This window comes from Carica papaya, chromosome 1 (genome assembly GCF_054855325.1).
Source record: "Carica papaya isolate Zhongbai chromosome 1, ASM5485532v1, whole genome shotgun sequence".
Taxonomy (NCBI): Eukaryota; Viridiplantae; Streptophyta; class Magnoliopsida; order Brassicales; family Caricaceae; genus Carica; species Carica papaya.
Window position 1 is genome coordinate 5,483,870 of NC_142309.1, and position 18,344 is coordinate 5,502,213.

Genomic DNA, 18,344 nt, shown 5'->3' on the forward strand with positions numbered 1-18,344 from the left:
AATCCAAATAATAAAGGAAGTTTAGTCCGCTGATTTCACCCTACCAGCCCTCAAGAAAGATGTAGAATAGGGAGTTAATTCAGAATTTTGAATCTCTGCCGATGGGTTGCTCAGATTCTAAGACAGAGTATGTGTTCAAGGTGTCAGTGAGTTAAAAATGGACATCATGACAGAGGCCCATAACTCAAAGTTTGTCATGCATCTTAGAAGCACTAAGATATATCAAAATATGCGATCTCGATTTTAGTGGAACGGGAGGAAAAGAGATGTGGCTGACTTTATTTCTAAGTATTTGGTATGTTAGTAGGTCAAGACAGAGCATCAACACTTAGGTGGGCTACTTTAGCTATTACCAATTTCAGAGTGGAAGTGGGAACATATCACCATGGATTTCGTGACATGATTGCCTAAGACACGCTCAAGACATGATGTCATCTGGGTAATTGTTAACCTGGTTACTAAGTCTTCTCACTTCTTGGCCATTAGGATGACCAACTCCTTAGACAAGTTAGTAAGAATGTAAATCCGGGAGATAGTTAGATTACATGGGGTACCAATGACAGTAATGTCCAATAGGGACTCCAAGTTTATTTCTCAGTTATGGTCTAGCTTTTAGCAAGCTATGGGAACAAAATTATCCCTTAGTACCGGATTCCACCATCAGACTAATGGACGGTCAGAAAAGATGATCCGCACACTTGAAGATATGCTCCGAGCTTGTGTCCTTAACTTCGGGGGCCATTGGGATGACTATCTACCTCTGATAGAGTTTGCCTACAACAATAGCTACCAAACAAGTATTGACATGATTCTGTATAAGGCATTGTATGGCCGCCCATGCAAATCGTTGATATGTTGGGAAGATGTGAGTGATAGAAAACTATTCGGCCCAGATCTTGTAAATGAGACTATAGTCAAAATAGTTAAGATAATGAAGAACATTCAGATAGCGTAGAGTAAACAGAAGAGTTATGCAGACATCCGAAAAAGAGATTTGAAATTTGAGAAAGACGATCAAGTATTCCTTAAGGTCACTCATTTCAAGGAAATCCGTAGATTTGGCAAGAGGGGGAAGCTAAATCCTCATTTTATTGGGTCATTTGAAATCTTAGACAGAATTTACACCGCTACCTACAGACTGATACTGCCTCTAGAACTTTTCAGGGTCCATAATGTATTTCATGTGTCCATACTACGCAAGTACAACCCAGACTCCTTTCACGTATTGGCTCACGAGCTTCTTTCACTCTAAGAGGATCTGTCCTATGAGGAAGTACCGGTCGGTATTGTGGACCGAAAGAGCATATTACTCCACAACTAGAAAATTTTATTGGTTAAGGTCCTATGGTAGAATCACACACCGAGAGAAGCCACATGAGAGCTAGAATTAGACTTTAGAACCCAATACCCATAACTGTTTGATTGAGCGAGAGAGAGATAAATTTGAGGGATCAAATTTCTTTTAAGAGGGAGAAAGTTTTAATGCCCAATTAATTTTAAAGTATTTAAAATTAATTTATAAATATAATTTTTTATATTTTTAAATTTTAAATTAATATAAAAATGAAGAAAAATAAGTGAAGGATGAAATTGAAAATAATTTTGGGAAAAAATGGGTAAAATTTTGGATTATGAGGGTATTTTTGAAAGAAAAATTAGAAACTGGAGTTCAAAACGTAATTTAAGAAAGTTGTGCCATGCAGGATGCCCATTCAGCAGTCCCAACGAACCAGAACGTGCCGTATGGCAACAGACACTGGCATGGTGCCACACGGAAGGCCATGCGAGCGATCTACGTGCCCGCGATCGGACGACCCAGATTCACTTCTGTGCGCATGAACGGTCCAGATGCGTTCCCTCCCCAAACGCAATCGGACTGTCAGATTTAAATGTGATTAACGGTCTAGATCCACTTTTTATTTAAACACGATTGGTTGGTTCAGATCAGATTGTGATGAACAGTCTAGATTCACTCCCTATTTAATCACGATCGGATAGTTCAGATCAAATGCGATGGACGGTCCAGATTAAAAAGGGACGGATATACATAACTCTTTTAACACCAAACCCTAACCCTAGCCGCCAGACATCCTCACCAGAAAAGAAAACCCAACTTTTGGAAAGGAGAGCCGCCGCCACCCACCGCCGTGCCGGAGCTACTTCTGACTGCCAAAAGATGTAAAAAAAATTTTATTTTTTTGAAATTTAATTTTAAACACCCTCATGGCTGAATCGGAGTAAAAAGATCGGCGGATTAGCCGAAAACTGAGGACAAAGCCAGGTGGTATCGCCGCAAAAAATTTTAAAAAATGCCACCGATGAGGCCCTTACCGATTCCCGTTCTATATAATTCTTTCACCATTTTAACCAACGTTTTCTTCTTTATAGGTTGATCGAAGTAAAACACCCAACCGCAAATGTGAGCCAGTGGAGCCGTCATACTAGAGAACCCCGCCGTCGGTGAGTTTCGATTTTTCATTTTTTTGGGCCAACCGAGCCTCCTTAACGCGTTGTCTTGCATGGATTGATGCAAAACCTGCCGAATTTGACCAAAAATGATAAAAAATAGCCGACCCGAGGCAAACTATCATCGCGGGCGGCAGCACCGTCGTCGGAATGCAACAGAGCTGCCGTGTCAGAATTTCAGAATTGACCAAAAAGAGGTCTTGGCACTGATTTTGGATTTTTGGGATGTTTATAGGTACTTGTAGCGCGTTTTAATTTCTGAAGAAAAATTTAGGGAACCCAGGGACTGCCAGTAGGTGCAGTCAACAAGTTTAGCTTTTCGGGTGTCAATTTGAGTAAGAATCTCTCACCCTATTATCTGTTATAAAATTAAAGTCAAATTAACAATAATACAATATTTTGTACAATTTAAAAAATATCCATAATTAGTTACAGGTTACTAATGGAGGTATAATTGAAAATTATTCACTGTTAATTTTGTTGATTGATTTTACAGTTTAAATGCATGATAGTATCTGATTGATCGATTTTATAGTTTTAAATGCATGTATTGTTTGTTTTATGTGATTACAGTTAAATTGAAAAACTGAATATTAAAGGTAAACGGAAAACTATGTGATTAAGTGAATGGATGAAGCGATAGCCTTACTGGATATCCTGGAAGATGATGGACGGACTGGGTGCATAAAAAACCCTACCGTGAACGTTGTCTTATAATAAACGGGGTATCGAGGCTTAGTAATTTGGTACTCATATCGGGCCGGGTATGGGGATGACCCGTTTCACCCTCATACCGGACGAGGTATTAAAATTTTGTAATTTGGCACTCATACCGAACGGGGTATGAGGAAAACCCGTTAATTAAAAATGCTAAAGGAAAGGGTTCACGCGCTGTAGGGACATTCTTATGAACCTCCATGGATACTAATAGACTGATAAAAGAGAAAATTATTGTTCCAATCAACTGCATATGAAATAATGATATGTGTTATGTTATTGCCTCTATAAGTTGTTTTGTAAATTTCGTTACGGTAAGTAGTCGGTAAACGATTTTGTTTATGATAAATGAATTTGCTTAATTAAGAGCTTCATTAGTTTTTTTTTATTTTTCTACCAACCTTTATTTTTGTGTCGGTGAGTAGCGTGATATTCTTACTGAGCTAATGTAGCTCATTTCTTTATTAATAATTTTAGATCAAGAGAACTAGGATTCACAGCCCGATCCACAAGATGGTTGTGAGTAGAATGCCAGATTTATTTATTTTTCGTTTATTTTCTTAATTTTTTTGTATTTTTTTCAAATGATAATTCTTATAGTACTATTTGGTACTTTAAGTTATTGTATAAGGAATGTAAAACCTAACTAATTATTTCGCTTACGCACTTAATTTATGATTTATTTCCTTTGAAATTCTAGACCGTTATATTACCATTCTTAAAAGTGGATAAAAATGAAAGATGGTTGTTAAAGTAGACAAAATAGATGATTTAGAATAAATGTCTTAATATCTAAACAAAATTAAGTTCATTTATTTTTTTAGGGAAAGTAAATTTTTTCTAGTCCCTCGATTTGATAGAAATCATAAAAAAAATTATTGGATCTTTTGATTTCCAACAAGTATTTTTTGGTTAGTCATTTATAATATTTTTGTTGTTTTCGTAATAATTATCTTATAATTCCTTATATAAAAACTGCGATAATTTAAAAAGTAAAAAAAAAAAAAATCAAATACTTGTTTAAAAACTAAAAATATCTTTTGTTAATTGTTTAAAATACTAAATAATATGGATGTATGCAAAAATGACTATCAATTTCTTGTGATGAGATAAAACTACTTTGGTCCCAAAAATTATTGATAGATTTAGATGATGTGGTTTGAATTTTAGATTCGAAATCAATCTTTTTAAATATGTCGAGTCTGATTGTAAAAATTATTTTCATGATACACATTCTCTTAAAGAGTTAGTATCATTTTTCTAGTAAAATTAATAATATGTTTTTTCAATTTATTTTTTCTATTAATATAAAAAAAAATACACATTTATAAGATTTATTATTTTTTTTATACAAAAAATTATAATTTTTCGTTACGAAGTCAATCGAGACTTGCATATGAAATGTAATAAATTTATTTGTCACGCTGACTTCATCACCAAGATTTGGTTACAAAATTTAGGAGGAATGGAAATATCTAGAAAAAGGCAAGAGTCATACCCGTTAGTGGTATAAATTTGAAATATATATATATATATATATATTTTTTAGAAAAAAGAAGAATTCCTCCCGTCTTAGAATGTCATCGTAGGAAAGCATTGAACGCTGAAACAAAAAATTGCGCACGACTTAGTAGAAACTCATTTAAACGCGGAGGTCAACCCTTTTGATCCAAGAATCAAACATGTCTTGATTTTTACAATTCAAAGGAAGACAACCCAGTTGCATATATATATATATATATATTATATTATATATTTATTCAAAGGAAAAAATTATAAAAAAAAATTAATGGAAGACTTGAATTAGGAATATTCAATTAAGCTCCTATTAACAATAAATAAATTGATGTTACAGTTGACATGAATTTCTTTTTTCAGACTGTCAATTGAATCGATTAGGCTTGCAATTTACAGATTAGAATATGAATTTTTTTTATATTATATATATATATATATTAATTTTATCAATGTAAATCTTAGGATAAGTATAATTTCCTATCTTCGATTGTCGGAATATTAATATATAAATAAAGATAAAAATTCAATTTTTTTTTTTTTAAATTTTAGACATAATTATGATCAAATAGATGTATGTCTTTATATCTTTATAAATAGAAAAACACTTTATTGTTATAGAATTTAAAGAACAATGTTTTATATTCTACAAATACCAAAAAAAAAAAAAGAATCTAGTATAATTTATTTCAATAATATTTTAATTTAATATTTAATTTAAATTAAATAGATTCGTAATTTTTATGCTAAAAATATAATTTATTTACGGTATATTTTAATGTAAAAAAAATAATTAGTTCTGGTTGCATTTTATGTTATAAAAATTTGAGATATTTCAAGAAAATAATAAGATCATAAAATAAAGTAAATATATTCACTCATCAACTAATATTTTATAAATTATAACTCACTTATAATTAAATTCTAATATCTTTTATTATTTAACATTTATTTTATAAATTATTTATGTCCCAGTTTAATAATTCATCGGACGAGTCAAGCAGCCAAGTATTCTCAAAGAAAATATTATATATTTTTAATTAAAATGTCGAGTTTAATGGAGGTCCCTGATTTCTCCACGTCATCCGTCGTCGGCACATGCATGACGTGGCGAAATCAGGAAGCACGTATGATAGAAGAGAAGGTGGCTGCCACTGTAGAGGATTTCCCACCTAACGCCCCTGTCTTTAGATGCCAATTTTGACCGAACGGTTGGCTTCAGCCTTCCGCCTCCACCGTATACATTGAAGAAGTTTCTCTCTTTGTTTCACATCTCAATTACGTAGGAATCACGAGTTTGGTGCTTGGTATATAATCAATCATCTACTCGCTGCATAAACCAGATCCGTTTATCTTTTCTCCTTGTCTGTGTTTGGTGTTATTTCGAAAAGACTTTCAAGCTTCGCTTCCGATCAAGGCCGAGAGAATTAGAAAATCCGAGGTATGGATTCTTCTTCTCCTTTTCGTTTAACGTTGAGAAATGATCTGGGTCTGTTCTCATTTTCTGATTGGTTGCTTAGAAATTGAAAGGAAAAGATGGAAAAATAGAACATTTTAGTTGGCTGTCGCTTGATTGTGAGTTAGGACTTTTCGATTTTCTTTTCATGTTATGATATCTGGATACTCGTGCAAACTCAAATGTTGTTCCTGGGTTTTAGTTTACAAGCTGATCTGGGTTCCCTTTCTTTTGTGTATAATTGATCCATTTTGTTTTCGTCAGACATCAAAACTGGATCTTGTTTGTGAATTGCCATTGTTAGTTTTTGTTAGGATATTTTTCTAAGCATGATTTGGCTGGTGAATTTGATTGTACTTACTATGAGCATATTCTTTAGTTGTTTCTCTTTCGTATTGAAATATTTGCGAAATCAAGATCCTCTTTTCTAGTGAAAGTGAATCTACGCTCTTTTTTGGTAGGTACATTTTTTCTTGTTCTTAATGATAGCTCTCTTTTCTTTTCTTTTTTTTTTTTGGGTTAACCATCTCTCCGTCTCTCTAACTAAATGGAATTTCAATTTAGTCTCTACTGCAAAAATCATTTTTCGTTTTGATGAGCTGGCTCTTGCTAAATTATTGACTTTGCCTTTTCGCATCTGAGATTGCTGGTTTTATCTTTGCTAAAAAATTGCTTCTTTTTCTCTCTCCCTCCGATCCCTTCATTTCATACTAATCACTTATCATGGATATTGTTCTGAAGAAAATCAACTTATCATCTACATTGCTTCTTTAACTTTTAATTTACTTTCTTTGAAGACATCAGTAATGCCTGGTGGTTGCTATAAGTTGGTACTCTTTTTGCATCTGTTACCAAATTTTGGAATTTATCTCACCAGCAACCTTAAACCTTGAGCAGGTGAAAATATGGCTACACCTACAAGAATAGGCCTTGCTGGTTTGGCTGTTATGGGCCAAAATTTGGCCCTCAATATCGCCCAGAAAGGCTTCTCAATTTCTGTCTATAATCGAACTACCTCCAAAGTTGATGAGACTGTCGAGCGAGCTAAACAAGAAGGAAATCTTCCAGTATATGGTTTCCATGATCCTGAAGCCTTTGTCCAATCAATCCAGAAGCCTCGGGTGATAATCATGCTTGTAAAGGCTGGGGCACCTGTTGACCAGACCATAAAGACCCTCTCTGCCTACATGGAGAAAGGTGATTGTATTATTGATGGTGGCAATGAGTGGTACGAGAACACGGAGAGGAGAGAGAAGGCCATGGCTGAACTGGGTTTACTCTACCTTGGCATGGGAGTTTCAGGTGGTGAAGAGGGTGCGCGACATGGACCATCTCTGATGCCTGGAGGCTCCTTTGAGGCTTATAAGCACATTGAAGACATTCTTCTTAAGGTTGCAGCTCAAGTTGATAGCGGCCCCTGTGTGACTTACATCGGGAAGGGTGGATCTGGAAATTTTGTCAAGATGATTCACAACGGAATTGAATATGGTGACATGCAGCTAATTGCAGAGGCTTACGATGTGCTCAAATCAGTTGGAAAGTTATCTAATGAGGAACTGCAAAGTGTTTTTGCAGAATGGAACAAAGGGGAGCTCTTGAGCTTCTTGATTGAAATAACTGCAGATATTTTTCTGATTAAGGATGATAAGGGAGACGGGGACTTGGTTGACAAGGTTTTGGACAAAACTGGTATGAAGGGTACTGGTAAATGGACTGTTCAGCAAGCTGCTGAATTGTCAGTTGCTGCTCCTACAATTGCGTCTTCTTTGGATGCAAGATTCCTTAGTGGGTTGAAGGAGGAAAGGGTTGAAGCTGCTAAAGTTTTCAAGTCAGGTGGGTTTGGTGATGTTTTGGCCGAGCAAAATGTGGACAAGAAGAAGTTAATTGATGATGTGAGGCAAGCACTTTATGCATCCAAAATATGTAGCTATGCACAGGGGATGAATCTTATCCGTGCAAAGAGTATTGAGAAAGGTTGGGACTTGAAGTTGGGGGAACTGGCAAGGATTTGGAAGGGAGGTTGCATCATCCGTGCTGTGTTTTTGGACAGAATCAAGCAGGCATATGATAGAAACCCTGATCTTGCAAACCTTCTTGTTGATCCTGAGTTTGCTAAGGAAATCATTGAGAGGCAGTCTGCCTGGCGGAGAGTTGTGTGTCTTGCTATTAATGCTGGTGTTAGTACCCCGGGTATGTCTGCTAGTCTTGCATACTTTGACTCTTACAGAAGGGAAAGGTTGCCTGCTAATTTGGTCCAAGCTCAGCGAGACTACTTTGGGGCTCATACATATGAAAGGACTGATATGGAGGGATCTTTCCACACTGAGTGGTTCAAGATAGCCAAACAATCAAAGGTTTAAGTCTACTTCTTTGGCTACTGTGCTTAATCAGGATTTCAATAAGCATAATAATTACTGGTCTGGACTCCATGGTGCCGAGTGCTTGCGCTGCAGCTAGCTGTTGAAACTATTACAAATGCATTTTTTATATCCAGTTACATATTTTAGGTTTTTTCTCCCCAAGCGCAGTTCTTTTGATGTTTATGTTAGATGTGGTGTTTTTTTCCTCTGATGTGTTTAAATTTCGATAAAAAAAAATATGTGGCTCCTTTTCAGATGCAAGAGAGTTACATTTTGTAACAATAAAATTGTATGAAATATTTCCTTTGTACTTTTGGTTTTTTCTTTATTATTTTCCTTTGCTTTTTTGAATATCCTTTTCTTCCGGATTGCATCGAATGATTGCACCAACTAGATAAATTTTCTTGCAGATAGCATAACGATCAGGTCCGAGCACCACAGACACATGCGCATCTGCACTTAGCAAAGGGAAGTGGGTTAGCACAGTCCAGCTGAGTCTTATGCACAGTTGTTCTAATTTTGTTTTCTCTTGAACTCTAAATCCTTGTGTGCAGACCAGAACATTATTTTTCTAGTTATTGTTACTGAGCTAACCTTTTGTGGGTCTTAGATCTTTGTTCCCCCCTAATTTTGCTACTTGATAATGTGGCTATTTGTGTTTTCTAGCAAGGACCAGTTTTCGGAATAGAAAGCATCCCAAAATGATGTAGGCAAATTGTTTATGCTTGAATTTTACTTGATGTTACTTCTTTTTTCTCATTATGAATTTCTTTCAAATGTTGGTGAATCATAAAAAAAACATCAATATAGGAGATTATTAGACGGTTTTTGATACACAAGTCTTCTTTATCTAACGTTCTTATTACTTTTATTACTTTTTATCGTCTCACAGAAATAATGAGCTGAAATCAGTATGTTATTCAAATTGAAGTATAGAAGCTGTTACGTGTCTTTTTTCTTTTTTCTTTTTGCATCATCTCAAGTCTTGCATCCTATTTAAATTTGTTTCTAATACAAGATGATATAGTTGCTATTATTCAATCACCAACCATAGATTTTGTATTGCATGTGCTACAATATTTTTTTGACTTGAAGTTGAGCCCACACTTTCCTTTTGTCTAGCTGTTGCACTTGCACCCCTTCTTTCCCAATCTGAGTTTATGCAATTGGTTACTGTTCTGTCACTTCAGTTTTCTTTGTTGCTTCTCATAGTTGGCATTTGTCTTTCGTAATCAATCTTATTTCCAGCACAACAAAACGTTCACATAATGTACTGTATTTTTCTTTTATTGTTTTTGAGATAGCAGAATGCATGTGGCTTTATACATTCACACCACACATGCTTGCATGCACATGAGATGCATGATTGTAAGTTTATGCTGGAAGGGGAATGTTATGTTCATCCCTTCCAACTCACCACCTTTCAGCTTTATAAAATTATTTATGTAGATTTTGGGATATTGTTTCCATTTCCGTTTCAATTTTCTAACGTATGACTTTTTCATCTTGTATTGGAATTTGTATCCGTTGTTAAAGCTGAATTGAGTATGAATTTTCAAATGAACTATACAAAAATAACTTTGTTTCTAAATGTACCCTTAACTCTAGCTACTGCAGATTATATTGCTGCATCTTCTTTTGTTGAATAAGTGAATGCTAACGATCCTACGGTTGATGCTTATCCGATCAGATGCATATACGTTTTGTTTTGCTTGGGATAGTATTGGAATATGAAAAGCAGGGGTGAAATTCATCTATGAAGAAAAAGAATGCTTGACAATGTGCCTCTACCTTTAAAACACCGTATAATGAAAACAAAGAATGCAATTGATGAGTTTGTACTTGATAAACTTGGCACATTTCGAATTTTAAACTGGGACATACCTTCATAAACTGCTCTACAGGATAACTCCAATACTTGTTCAATCTCTCTCTTTCAACTTGGATAAGCTTCAATTCTGCACTCTATACCTTGTGCTGTTTTCTCCTCTTTTCTTCTCTTGTTTGCTGTTTTTATTATGTGAAGAACATTTGCTAACATAATCACCTTTGCCATGCTTAGAATGAACTCTGCCATGACTTCCTTTATCTTTCTCATGTTTTTGTTGGCGATGACTTGGGCCAGAAGAAGCATCGGAAGCCATTGAATCATCACTATCTTGTCCACCATTGTCATTTTCAGCATCATTGGCATCATCATTATCGTTTTCATAGTTTCCATCTTCGTCCTCGCCACACTCTGCGTCATCTTCTTCCATGGGAGAGGCAATGTAAGTTGTCCAGCCAGATTCACTGCTGCTACAGCCTTCTGTACCCCCTGAAAGATTCTTGGAAGACTCCATTGCTAGAGGTATAATGGGAAAGGTCAAAAAGGCATAAAAGATTAGAATAAAACGCTATATTTGCATCTGAATTGGGTGAGGTGTTGCATAGTGAGTCTTGTTTCTTGACTAGGAAGAGAGAGAGGAGGCTTCTTTCCTGGAAGCCACCATTTGAGAAAGCTGCATATAAAAATCTTTGTTTACTGTTTATATTGAACTTTTGACATCTATAAACATAGTATTCCTATATTACATTAATTACTTATAACACATGGATTATATTAGTTGAAGACAGCTTATGATGAGTTCAAAAGTCATCCAAAAACCGAAGGAAAACTTAAAAAAGAAAAAAGAAAAACACTAAAAGTAGTTTAGACACAAACAAAATTTGGCTGTTTTTTTCCTGGTTATAGAAAAGCTCCACGCACCCACCAGCAAACTTATGGTTTATTTATTTCTCTATTTCTTAATCTGTCCATAAATATATTTTCTCTGCATTATTTCTGAAAGGGAAAAAAAAAAAAGAAAAAAGAAAAGAGCTCCCGGCTTGAAATTAAATCATTTAACTTGTGTCATTGTCATTTTTCTTTCAATACTGAATTGAATTAAATCATTTTACAGAATGAGAGAATATCTCTATACACTGAGAATTCTCTGTCTTGTCAACAGAAATGCAGACTTAACCCATCCTCTTGAATTGGAAGATAAATGAGACCCATGTCCTTAAGCGCTGCATCCCATTTCCTATTTATCAGCCATGCTTTTAATTTCTCTGTCTTGTCATGAGTGTACATCACCTTTATACATATATATATATATACATATATATCTTCTTTACTGAACCGAAAGTGCAGAGAAGCCAACTGGTTTTGGGAGGCTCTGGATCTTAATATGGTTGAACTGAGATTATTACCTAATATATTTGTATTTCTGTTCTGTATTTGTTTGCTTTTGTTTGTCTGATAAGAATGATTGTCTGCACCTTCAAATTAATGGCATCGAGACATGCATCTTCCTGTTAATATCACACACACATACACGCACGACACATATATATATATATATTTATATATGAAACAGATTGTCTCTTTTTTAATTCTCTGCGTGATTAATGAGATTATGTTATTATTGATGTTCGTGCATTATATAATTAATGCAACACATGGAATTCAACTCAAAAGAACTTATTTTCCAAGTTGTCCAACTTTTACTATTAATAATTTCCCTACTTTTTGACCAGGGGTAGTAAAGAAGAGTCTCAAGTTATATAAGTCATATACAGTGCTACATGTCAACCGGCTGTGTGCTAATTATATATTGATTATTTACATGTAATGATTAGTGTGCAATTATTATTGTCTGGATGGATTAATCCTTACAGAGAAATTGTATATGACTCTGTTTTATTTTGTTTTAAGCGAAAAATTTAAGACATTCAGATTATCTTTCTAAAATTTATAATAAATTTTAAAAATAATAAAAATCTAACATTAAAAATTTATTATAATTAAAATATAAACAGTAGATTAATATACTAAATTAGTTTCATATTTAAACCAAATCTAGCATATAATAAGCCTCTCAAGAACAAAATAAAACAGCCAAATTTAGAACCCTAGGAAAGCCTGTATGAAGCAGACAAATTTGCAAGCAAGGCATGACTCAAGAAAGTGTAACAAAGTGAAAAAGACGCAAGGCATCAACAAGAAGAGAATCAATAAAATTGAAAACCAAGTGTAAATTTCTTTTTAGATTTGTTTATCTTCTATGTAAATTAGATAACTCATGGTTGATGGCTCAGAAGACTCTCCCTCTGATTTGTTTTCAATCATGAAAATCACATTGAAAAACTTGCTGGTCTTGAAAATCATTTTTCATCATTTTCCAAAGAATTTCAGGTTTTAACAGTTCAATGAATTTCAGTGGTTGTGAAGCATTGAGTTAGTGCCTCAAACAAGGTTTCGAAGAGAGTAATTTTTGAGGAAAAGGAGAATGTGGTACTAAGAGCAGAAACTAGGGGGAGAAAGTGTACAATTGAAAAAATGACTGTAGGTTAAATTGGGATGTACTTTGTCTTATTTTACTATATAATTTGTAGATAATTTAATTAGCGAATATACTTAAAAAGAACAATATTTTTAGAAACTTTCACCATAATATTTTAATAAATATACTTCCAAGTTATTTAATAATTAGTTTACATTGCAAGGTAGGTGTTTTACTCCTTCATACCCAATATTATTCTTGAATTAATAATTTATATTACACTAGTAAATTTTTCTAGTATCTTATCTCACTTCTAATAAGATTAGTGACAATTATGAAGAAATTTAAAATTTAAATTATTTTTGTAGAGATATTTTGAAGATTGGGCCACCGAGTTCAAGCCGACCTTCATTTGGAGGAAGTTAATATTCTCCTATTAGAAGCTTATTGCCATCCTTCTCTAGTGTGCTTGACTTTGAGTCTCCATCTTTTAAACAAAATCATAACTCTGTATTCTTGCCTGCTGGTTTAGTTCGTAAATAAATATTTCCTATATCTCCCGTTCCAAAGGATTGAAAATTCTTCCATGTGAAAGCGATCCTCATCTACAAAAAAGTATTTATTATCATGATTATTGTGATTACTTGATTCATTAAAAGATATGTAAATAAAAAATTACTCTCATAAGATTAAAAATGAATTAAATAGAGTAGTGCGATTAAATGTAAGAGAAACTTTTTCTAATTGGTGAAACATACCTGTAAATTTATCAGTGAAAAATATTTAAATATGAGTTTATATTGGTAACGCTAAAGAGTGACTCATACTATTCAGAAGATAAGTATTTAATATCCTTATCGTTTTATTTTTATTTTTTGGTACAGTTATTCCTTTTTTTTTTTTTGAGATATTCACATAGATAATGTTTATCCAAATATATTTACTTCATGTTTATCTCATGTGGTTGCACTTTGATTTTTATGCAGGTATTTATTTGCTTTCTTTTTTACTTCTTCAAATTTACCACTATCTATTCTTATTCATTTTCTTTTTATATCTAATAGTAACTTATTTTTTTATTAATATCTATATAAATATGTATTTTCTTAAAATTTTATATGTTAATTTATATTAATTTTTTTAAAAAAATTATTCAAATTTTTACCTATTATAACTAATTAAAATTAGACATGTTATATAACTAATTTGTGTTATAAATATAATTTTGATTGATATATAAAGGATGGATGGATAAATGTAATCAAACAAGAATCTTGACACCTACAAATTATTATTATTATTTTTTTATAAAAAAAATAAAAATAAACATAAATTAATTGATAACACATCCTCCCTGATGAGATTGAATACGTCAAGGCATAGCTCAAAGAAACCACAAACTTGGATTATTTTTCCCTTAAAATAATCTAAATGATTTTTTGGTTTTGGATCACTCAATTTAGTTTTTTTTGAAGTTTCTTAACGTCCATACAAGTTATTGTACTGGTAACACATCCTCTCTGTAGTTCTTTAACCTCGTAAGAAGTGGAGCTGAAATGGAGGTTCCCGTGTTCTTCAAGGTTCAAGACACTGTATTTTCTCTTCACTTGTTTTGATGCTCACGAGTTGTGTCCATTGTGCATAAGGAAGCAAAATAAGATATGAAAAGCTTTTTCCATCTCAATGTTTGTGTTGATTTTTGTTAAAACAAATATCCTCAATTTTTCTTGATGTGGATGCCCTCATATATAATAGGGAAGCAGAGGAAACCATTGTTCATCGATTTAGGGTATGGTTCTTACAATGAGTGATGAATCAGTATACAGGATTCATTTATTTGCACTTATATGGTTCATGTTGGTCCTTTGAGGGATCAATGGATTCATAGAATGAAATGGATCATGTTGGTTTTTTAAGGGATGACATTGGGAGGATTTTGGCAATTGGCATGATGCGTATCCCTTCATCGGCTTCCATAGAGGTAGCAGAGATGCAAGTAGCTGCTCTGGGTTTGGACATCGATCTTATGAGGGTGCTACGACATGTGAGGAGATTCTCCAAGTAATGTACTGCCCAAGTAATTGTAGTATCTTATCTCTTAAATATAGTTTTTTGCTAAACGATTTTTTTATATTTAAACAATTGTGTTGGCTCTTTCTGTTGTAATTGGATCTCTAGATATTGTATTGAGGTGGCTTACATGCTACCAGGGAAGCTTTATGGTTACCAGAATCTTTCTTAAACCTGCAGATAGTCCCACATGATCTGGAGTCCTCAAGCCCTTTCTATGCATCTTTTAATTATACATGTCAACCTTTTTTTTTTAATATATATGTATAGATGTCATTATTCATTGTTTACTTTCTATTAGGACAATATACCAGTTATATGAGGCAGTATGATGACAACTTTGAATTCCAACAGTGTAATATTATCAAACTGTAAGCACTAAACTGGTGGATATTACTTGTTCCAATTTTGAACTAATCTGTATATTTTGATCAAAACAGCTAAATGATAATCTTTATAAGCAGTTCTTAAGTTTTGCACTAAATACCTATTGGCTAAATATACTTAAGGCGAGCTATTCTTTTTATAGGGTAAATGTCATTAATATATTCACATAATACTTCAATGCAATATTATCAAAGACAAATATGAAATTTTATTCTCATAGTATTCTCCGAACTACAGTTTACCACATACCAGTTACTTTAAACAACATTAAGATTTTGACCATGTCAACTATCCTGTGAAATCAATCAGCTGATCTCCTTAGCTTGCTGGCATCTTTCTCAGACAGCCGAATAAGGTCAGGTCACCCACCTGACATTCCATTCAGGGACTTGATTGAGAGTACAATGGAAAAACAACATAAAAAATGTAAAGTATTGAGGCAATTGCGTTGGACTCAAAATGGTCTTTTTACAACTCTTGACCATTTTCAATGAATAATTTGAGTGCATTCCGCAACTATCAGAAAGCATATCCAAGCTTTTTCAACACTCCTTTCTAAGAACTTGAAAAATCAATCGTTTACTATTTTTTATTTAGTGAAACAGAGACCAATCTCAGTAGGAAAATGTTGAACTGAAAGAAAGGAGGTAGAGGAGAAAAATGAGATGCGCCAGTGAGTTTTGAAATAAAGCGCAATAGAAAAGGTTTCATCATCTATAACCTGTCAAATAGAAGGCTGGACTGAATAACTTGCAAACAGTAGCCCATAACATAGCAAGTGAACTTTGGAATCACTAGTCAGATCCTGTCTCCTCAAAGGATGCCTCATTTGCAGCATTTTGAGCTTCTAATAACTTCATCTGCCGTTCTGCATGTTCTCTTTCGCAGGCACTGATGCCCATAATAATATCAAGCATGGTACCAGTTGTGCCAAAAAAGACAAGGGGAGCTAAAGATTTCCGTTTTATTCCCACTGGAATTGCTAACAAAGCTCCTGCAACTGAGAATACCCATGTGCCTAGTGCGCTGCACAAATTCAATGCTCAATCACACTCATCATAGTTGGAAAGAAACAAACTACAAAAAAGAACAAGGAAATTTTGCATTTTCATTGATCCATTGATGTGTAACAAACCGCTGGTCCGGGTTATCCCCTGAATCCAGGAAGAAATAAGATCTACTTGCATATTTTCAAGTGAATTCATGGCTACTAAAAGTACTTTCTATAAATTATCTTGCTCAATTTTAATTAATATTGACAACCTTGTTGACAAAAATATGCATCACTAAGAGCACCTGCAAAAGAAAAACTTGAATAACAAGCATTATTTCTCTATAATAGATTACCATGTCAAATTCCACTATCCACAAATTTACTGGTAACATAAATGACAAAACGAACCATCAGACGCAGGATCTGAAGGATAAATGGTATTAAAGGATTCGCATGAGTGAGAGGCGAGAGTTGATTGACAACTGGTAACCATATTCTTCAAGATGCATTCATACACCCGAAATCTTTCAACTAAGGAGATGCATTCATATGCCAGTATCACATGGACAACATACAACAAAAAGTAACTTCAGCTGTGAAAGAAAATACATTCTGAAGCAAGAAAGAAGCCATAACTATAACAACGAACTTGGAAAATGTAAACTGCTAGGCAGAAGAAGTAGATTTTGCTCTTTATTGAGCATGAATTAAAACCAGATGTCAAGCAAGCACAGAACTACTTCGATAATAGGACCATCAGTGATGCCTTTTGAAGAATCTCTAAACCAGCATAGCACATTTAGCTGCTTCTTTCTTTCCCAACCAAAGCTAGCAAGAGATTCATTGACAATCCCAAGATTTTCCATGTTTAGTAAATGCTAGCTTGAACAATTGGAGTCACAGATTAACAAAAAACACAAATGCATAATCTTACACGAAGTCGATCATATTCAATATGAAGTGATAAAAAGATTCATGCCTCAATAAACCAGTATAGCAACCACCAATAACCATAATTAGAAAATTAACAGAAAGGAAAAAAAAAGGAAGAAGGGGAAACTATAACTGACTTGGAAACTGAACAATCTTCTAGCTGCTTTACATTCTCTTGGCCACTCATAACAGCAAGCCGTTCTTTCTCTGATATGGAAAACGGAAACGCACTTGACCCTGTTTCACGTTGCAGTTAACATACAGACAAAAATAATGAAACGTACCTAGGGTTTTGATCTAATATTCTCAAACTGTCAAACGTGGAAAAGGTAATATTCTTCAAAACCCTAGAAAATCTTTGAAAGGCAAAAGACGGGGACGATGAGAGTGTAAATTCTTTATAAAGCCATTAGCAGAGGTGACACTGAGAGCTTACCTGAACAGGAACGATACCTAGAAGATAAGTTGCGAGAGGATCAAAGATGTCCGGGAACTGATCTGTAAGCTGCTGTCTGCGAAGGCAGCGTAGTAGAGCGTCACGGACACAGTAGACAAACTATGACCCGACTCAGCCGGACCGCCTTAATACTCGGGGCCCAACTCTTGGCCTAAGGCCCCAGACCCAAAGCCCACGGCCCGAGGTCCGATGCCTAGATCCCGAGACACAAGGACCGATGACCAAGGCCTACGGCCCCAACCCGTGATACAAGGCTCGGCCCGAGCCCCAAGCTGGCCCAATGCCCAAGTATGAGGCCCAGTGACAATGTCCCCGAACCGAGGGCAAGACCCAATGCCCGGCCATAGGCCCAAGGAGACCCGATACTCAAATTCATGGCCCCGGCCCGAGGCCCAAGTACGACTCGTTTCTCAAGGCACAAGGCCCGAAGCCCGTAAGGAGGCCCAAGGTCGGGCCCGATGACCAAAGCCCAAGACCCGGGACGATGGCCCAAGGCACGGTCCAAATGCCCAAGTGTCAAGGCCCTGACAGAGGCCGAAGGCCCGGCTCGAGGTCCAAATCGCAATGCCTTCAAGGTCCGTGGACCAAGTCCAAGCCCCAATGCTAGGACTCAAGGCCTAAGGCCTGCGCCCAAGAACCAAGGACCCGAGGCTGGAGGCCCAAGGCTCGGGGGTCGAGGCTC

General features: G+C 34.9%; 3 protein-coding genes across 4 annotated transcripts; 1 reads left to right on the plus strand and 2 right to left on the minus strand.

The window, feature by feature from the left end:
• Positions 1 to 5,902: 5,902 nt before the first annotated feature.
• LOC110813014 (6-phosphogluconate dehydrogenase family protein) lies at positions 5,903 to 8,824 on the plus strand. Its single transcript, XM_022040000.2, has 2 exons — positions 5,903 to 6,139; positions 7,052 to 8,824. The coding sequence occupies exon 2, from the start codon at positions 7,060 to 7,062 to the stop codon at positions 8,512 to 8,514; it is 1,455 nt and encodes a 484-aa protein (XP_021895692.2). The 5' UTR covers positions 5,903 to 6,139; positions 7,052 to 7,059; the 3' UTR covers positions 8,515 to 8,824.
• A 1,496-nt stretch (positions 8,825 to 10,320) lies between these two features.
• On the minus strand, positions 10,321 to 10,948 carry LOC110812988 (uncharacterized). The gene has a single exon (XM_022039970.2). The coding sequence runs from the start codon at positions 10,854 to 10,856 to the stop codon at positions 10,467 to 10,469; it is 390 nt and encodes a 129-aa protein (XP_021895662.1). The 5' UTR covers positions 10,857 to 10,948; the 3' UTR covers positions 10,321 to 10,466.
• A 4,515-nt stretch (positions 10,949 to 15,463) lies between these two features.
• Positions 15,464 to 17,794, minus strand: LOC110813064 (uncharacterized). 2 transcript variants are annotated; one of them, XR_002539425.2, is made up of 4 exons: positions 17,642 to 17,794; positions 17,343 to 17,442; positions 16,000 to 16,304; positions 15,464 to 15,647 (listed from the first exon to the last, which is right to left on the minus strand). XR_002539425.2 is itself a non-coding variant. In XM_022040059.2 (3 exons), exons 2-3 carry the CDS (start codon positions 17,390 to 17,392, stop codon positions 16,073 to 16,075), a joined length of 282 nt encoding a protein of 93 aa, XP_021895751.1. In that variant the 5' UTR covers positions 17,393 to 17,442; positions 17,642 to 17,793; the 3' UTR covers positions 15,464 to 16,072. The 2 variants fall into 2 exon arrangements, 1 of the variants encoding a protein (XP_021895751.1); XM_022040059.2 differs by having other exon boundaries at positions 15,464 to 16,304; positions 17,642 to 17,793.
• Positions 17,795 to 18,344: the final 550 nt, after the last annotated feature.

Bases quoted from the DNA above. Each gene is read 5' to 3' on its own strand.
- LOC110813064 (XM_022040059.2), bottom strand. From the start codon at position 17,392: ATGAGTGGCCAAGAGAATGTAAAGCAGCTAGAAGATTGTTCAGTTTCC. The intron at 16,305-17,342 runs GTCAGTTATAGT...GAATTTGTGCAG, and splicing joins GAAGATTGTTCAGTTTCCAA to CGCACTAGGCACATGGGTAT.
- LOC110813014 (XM_022040000.2), top strand. From the start codon at position 7,060: ATGGCTACACCTACAAGAATAGGCCTTGCTGGTTTGGCTGTTATGGGC.
- LOC110812988 (XM_022039970.2), bottom strand. From the start codon at position 10,856: ATGGAGTCTTCCAAGAATCTTTCAGGGGGTACAGAAGGCTGTAGCAGC.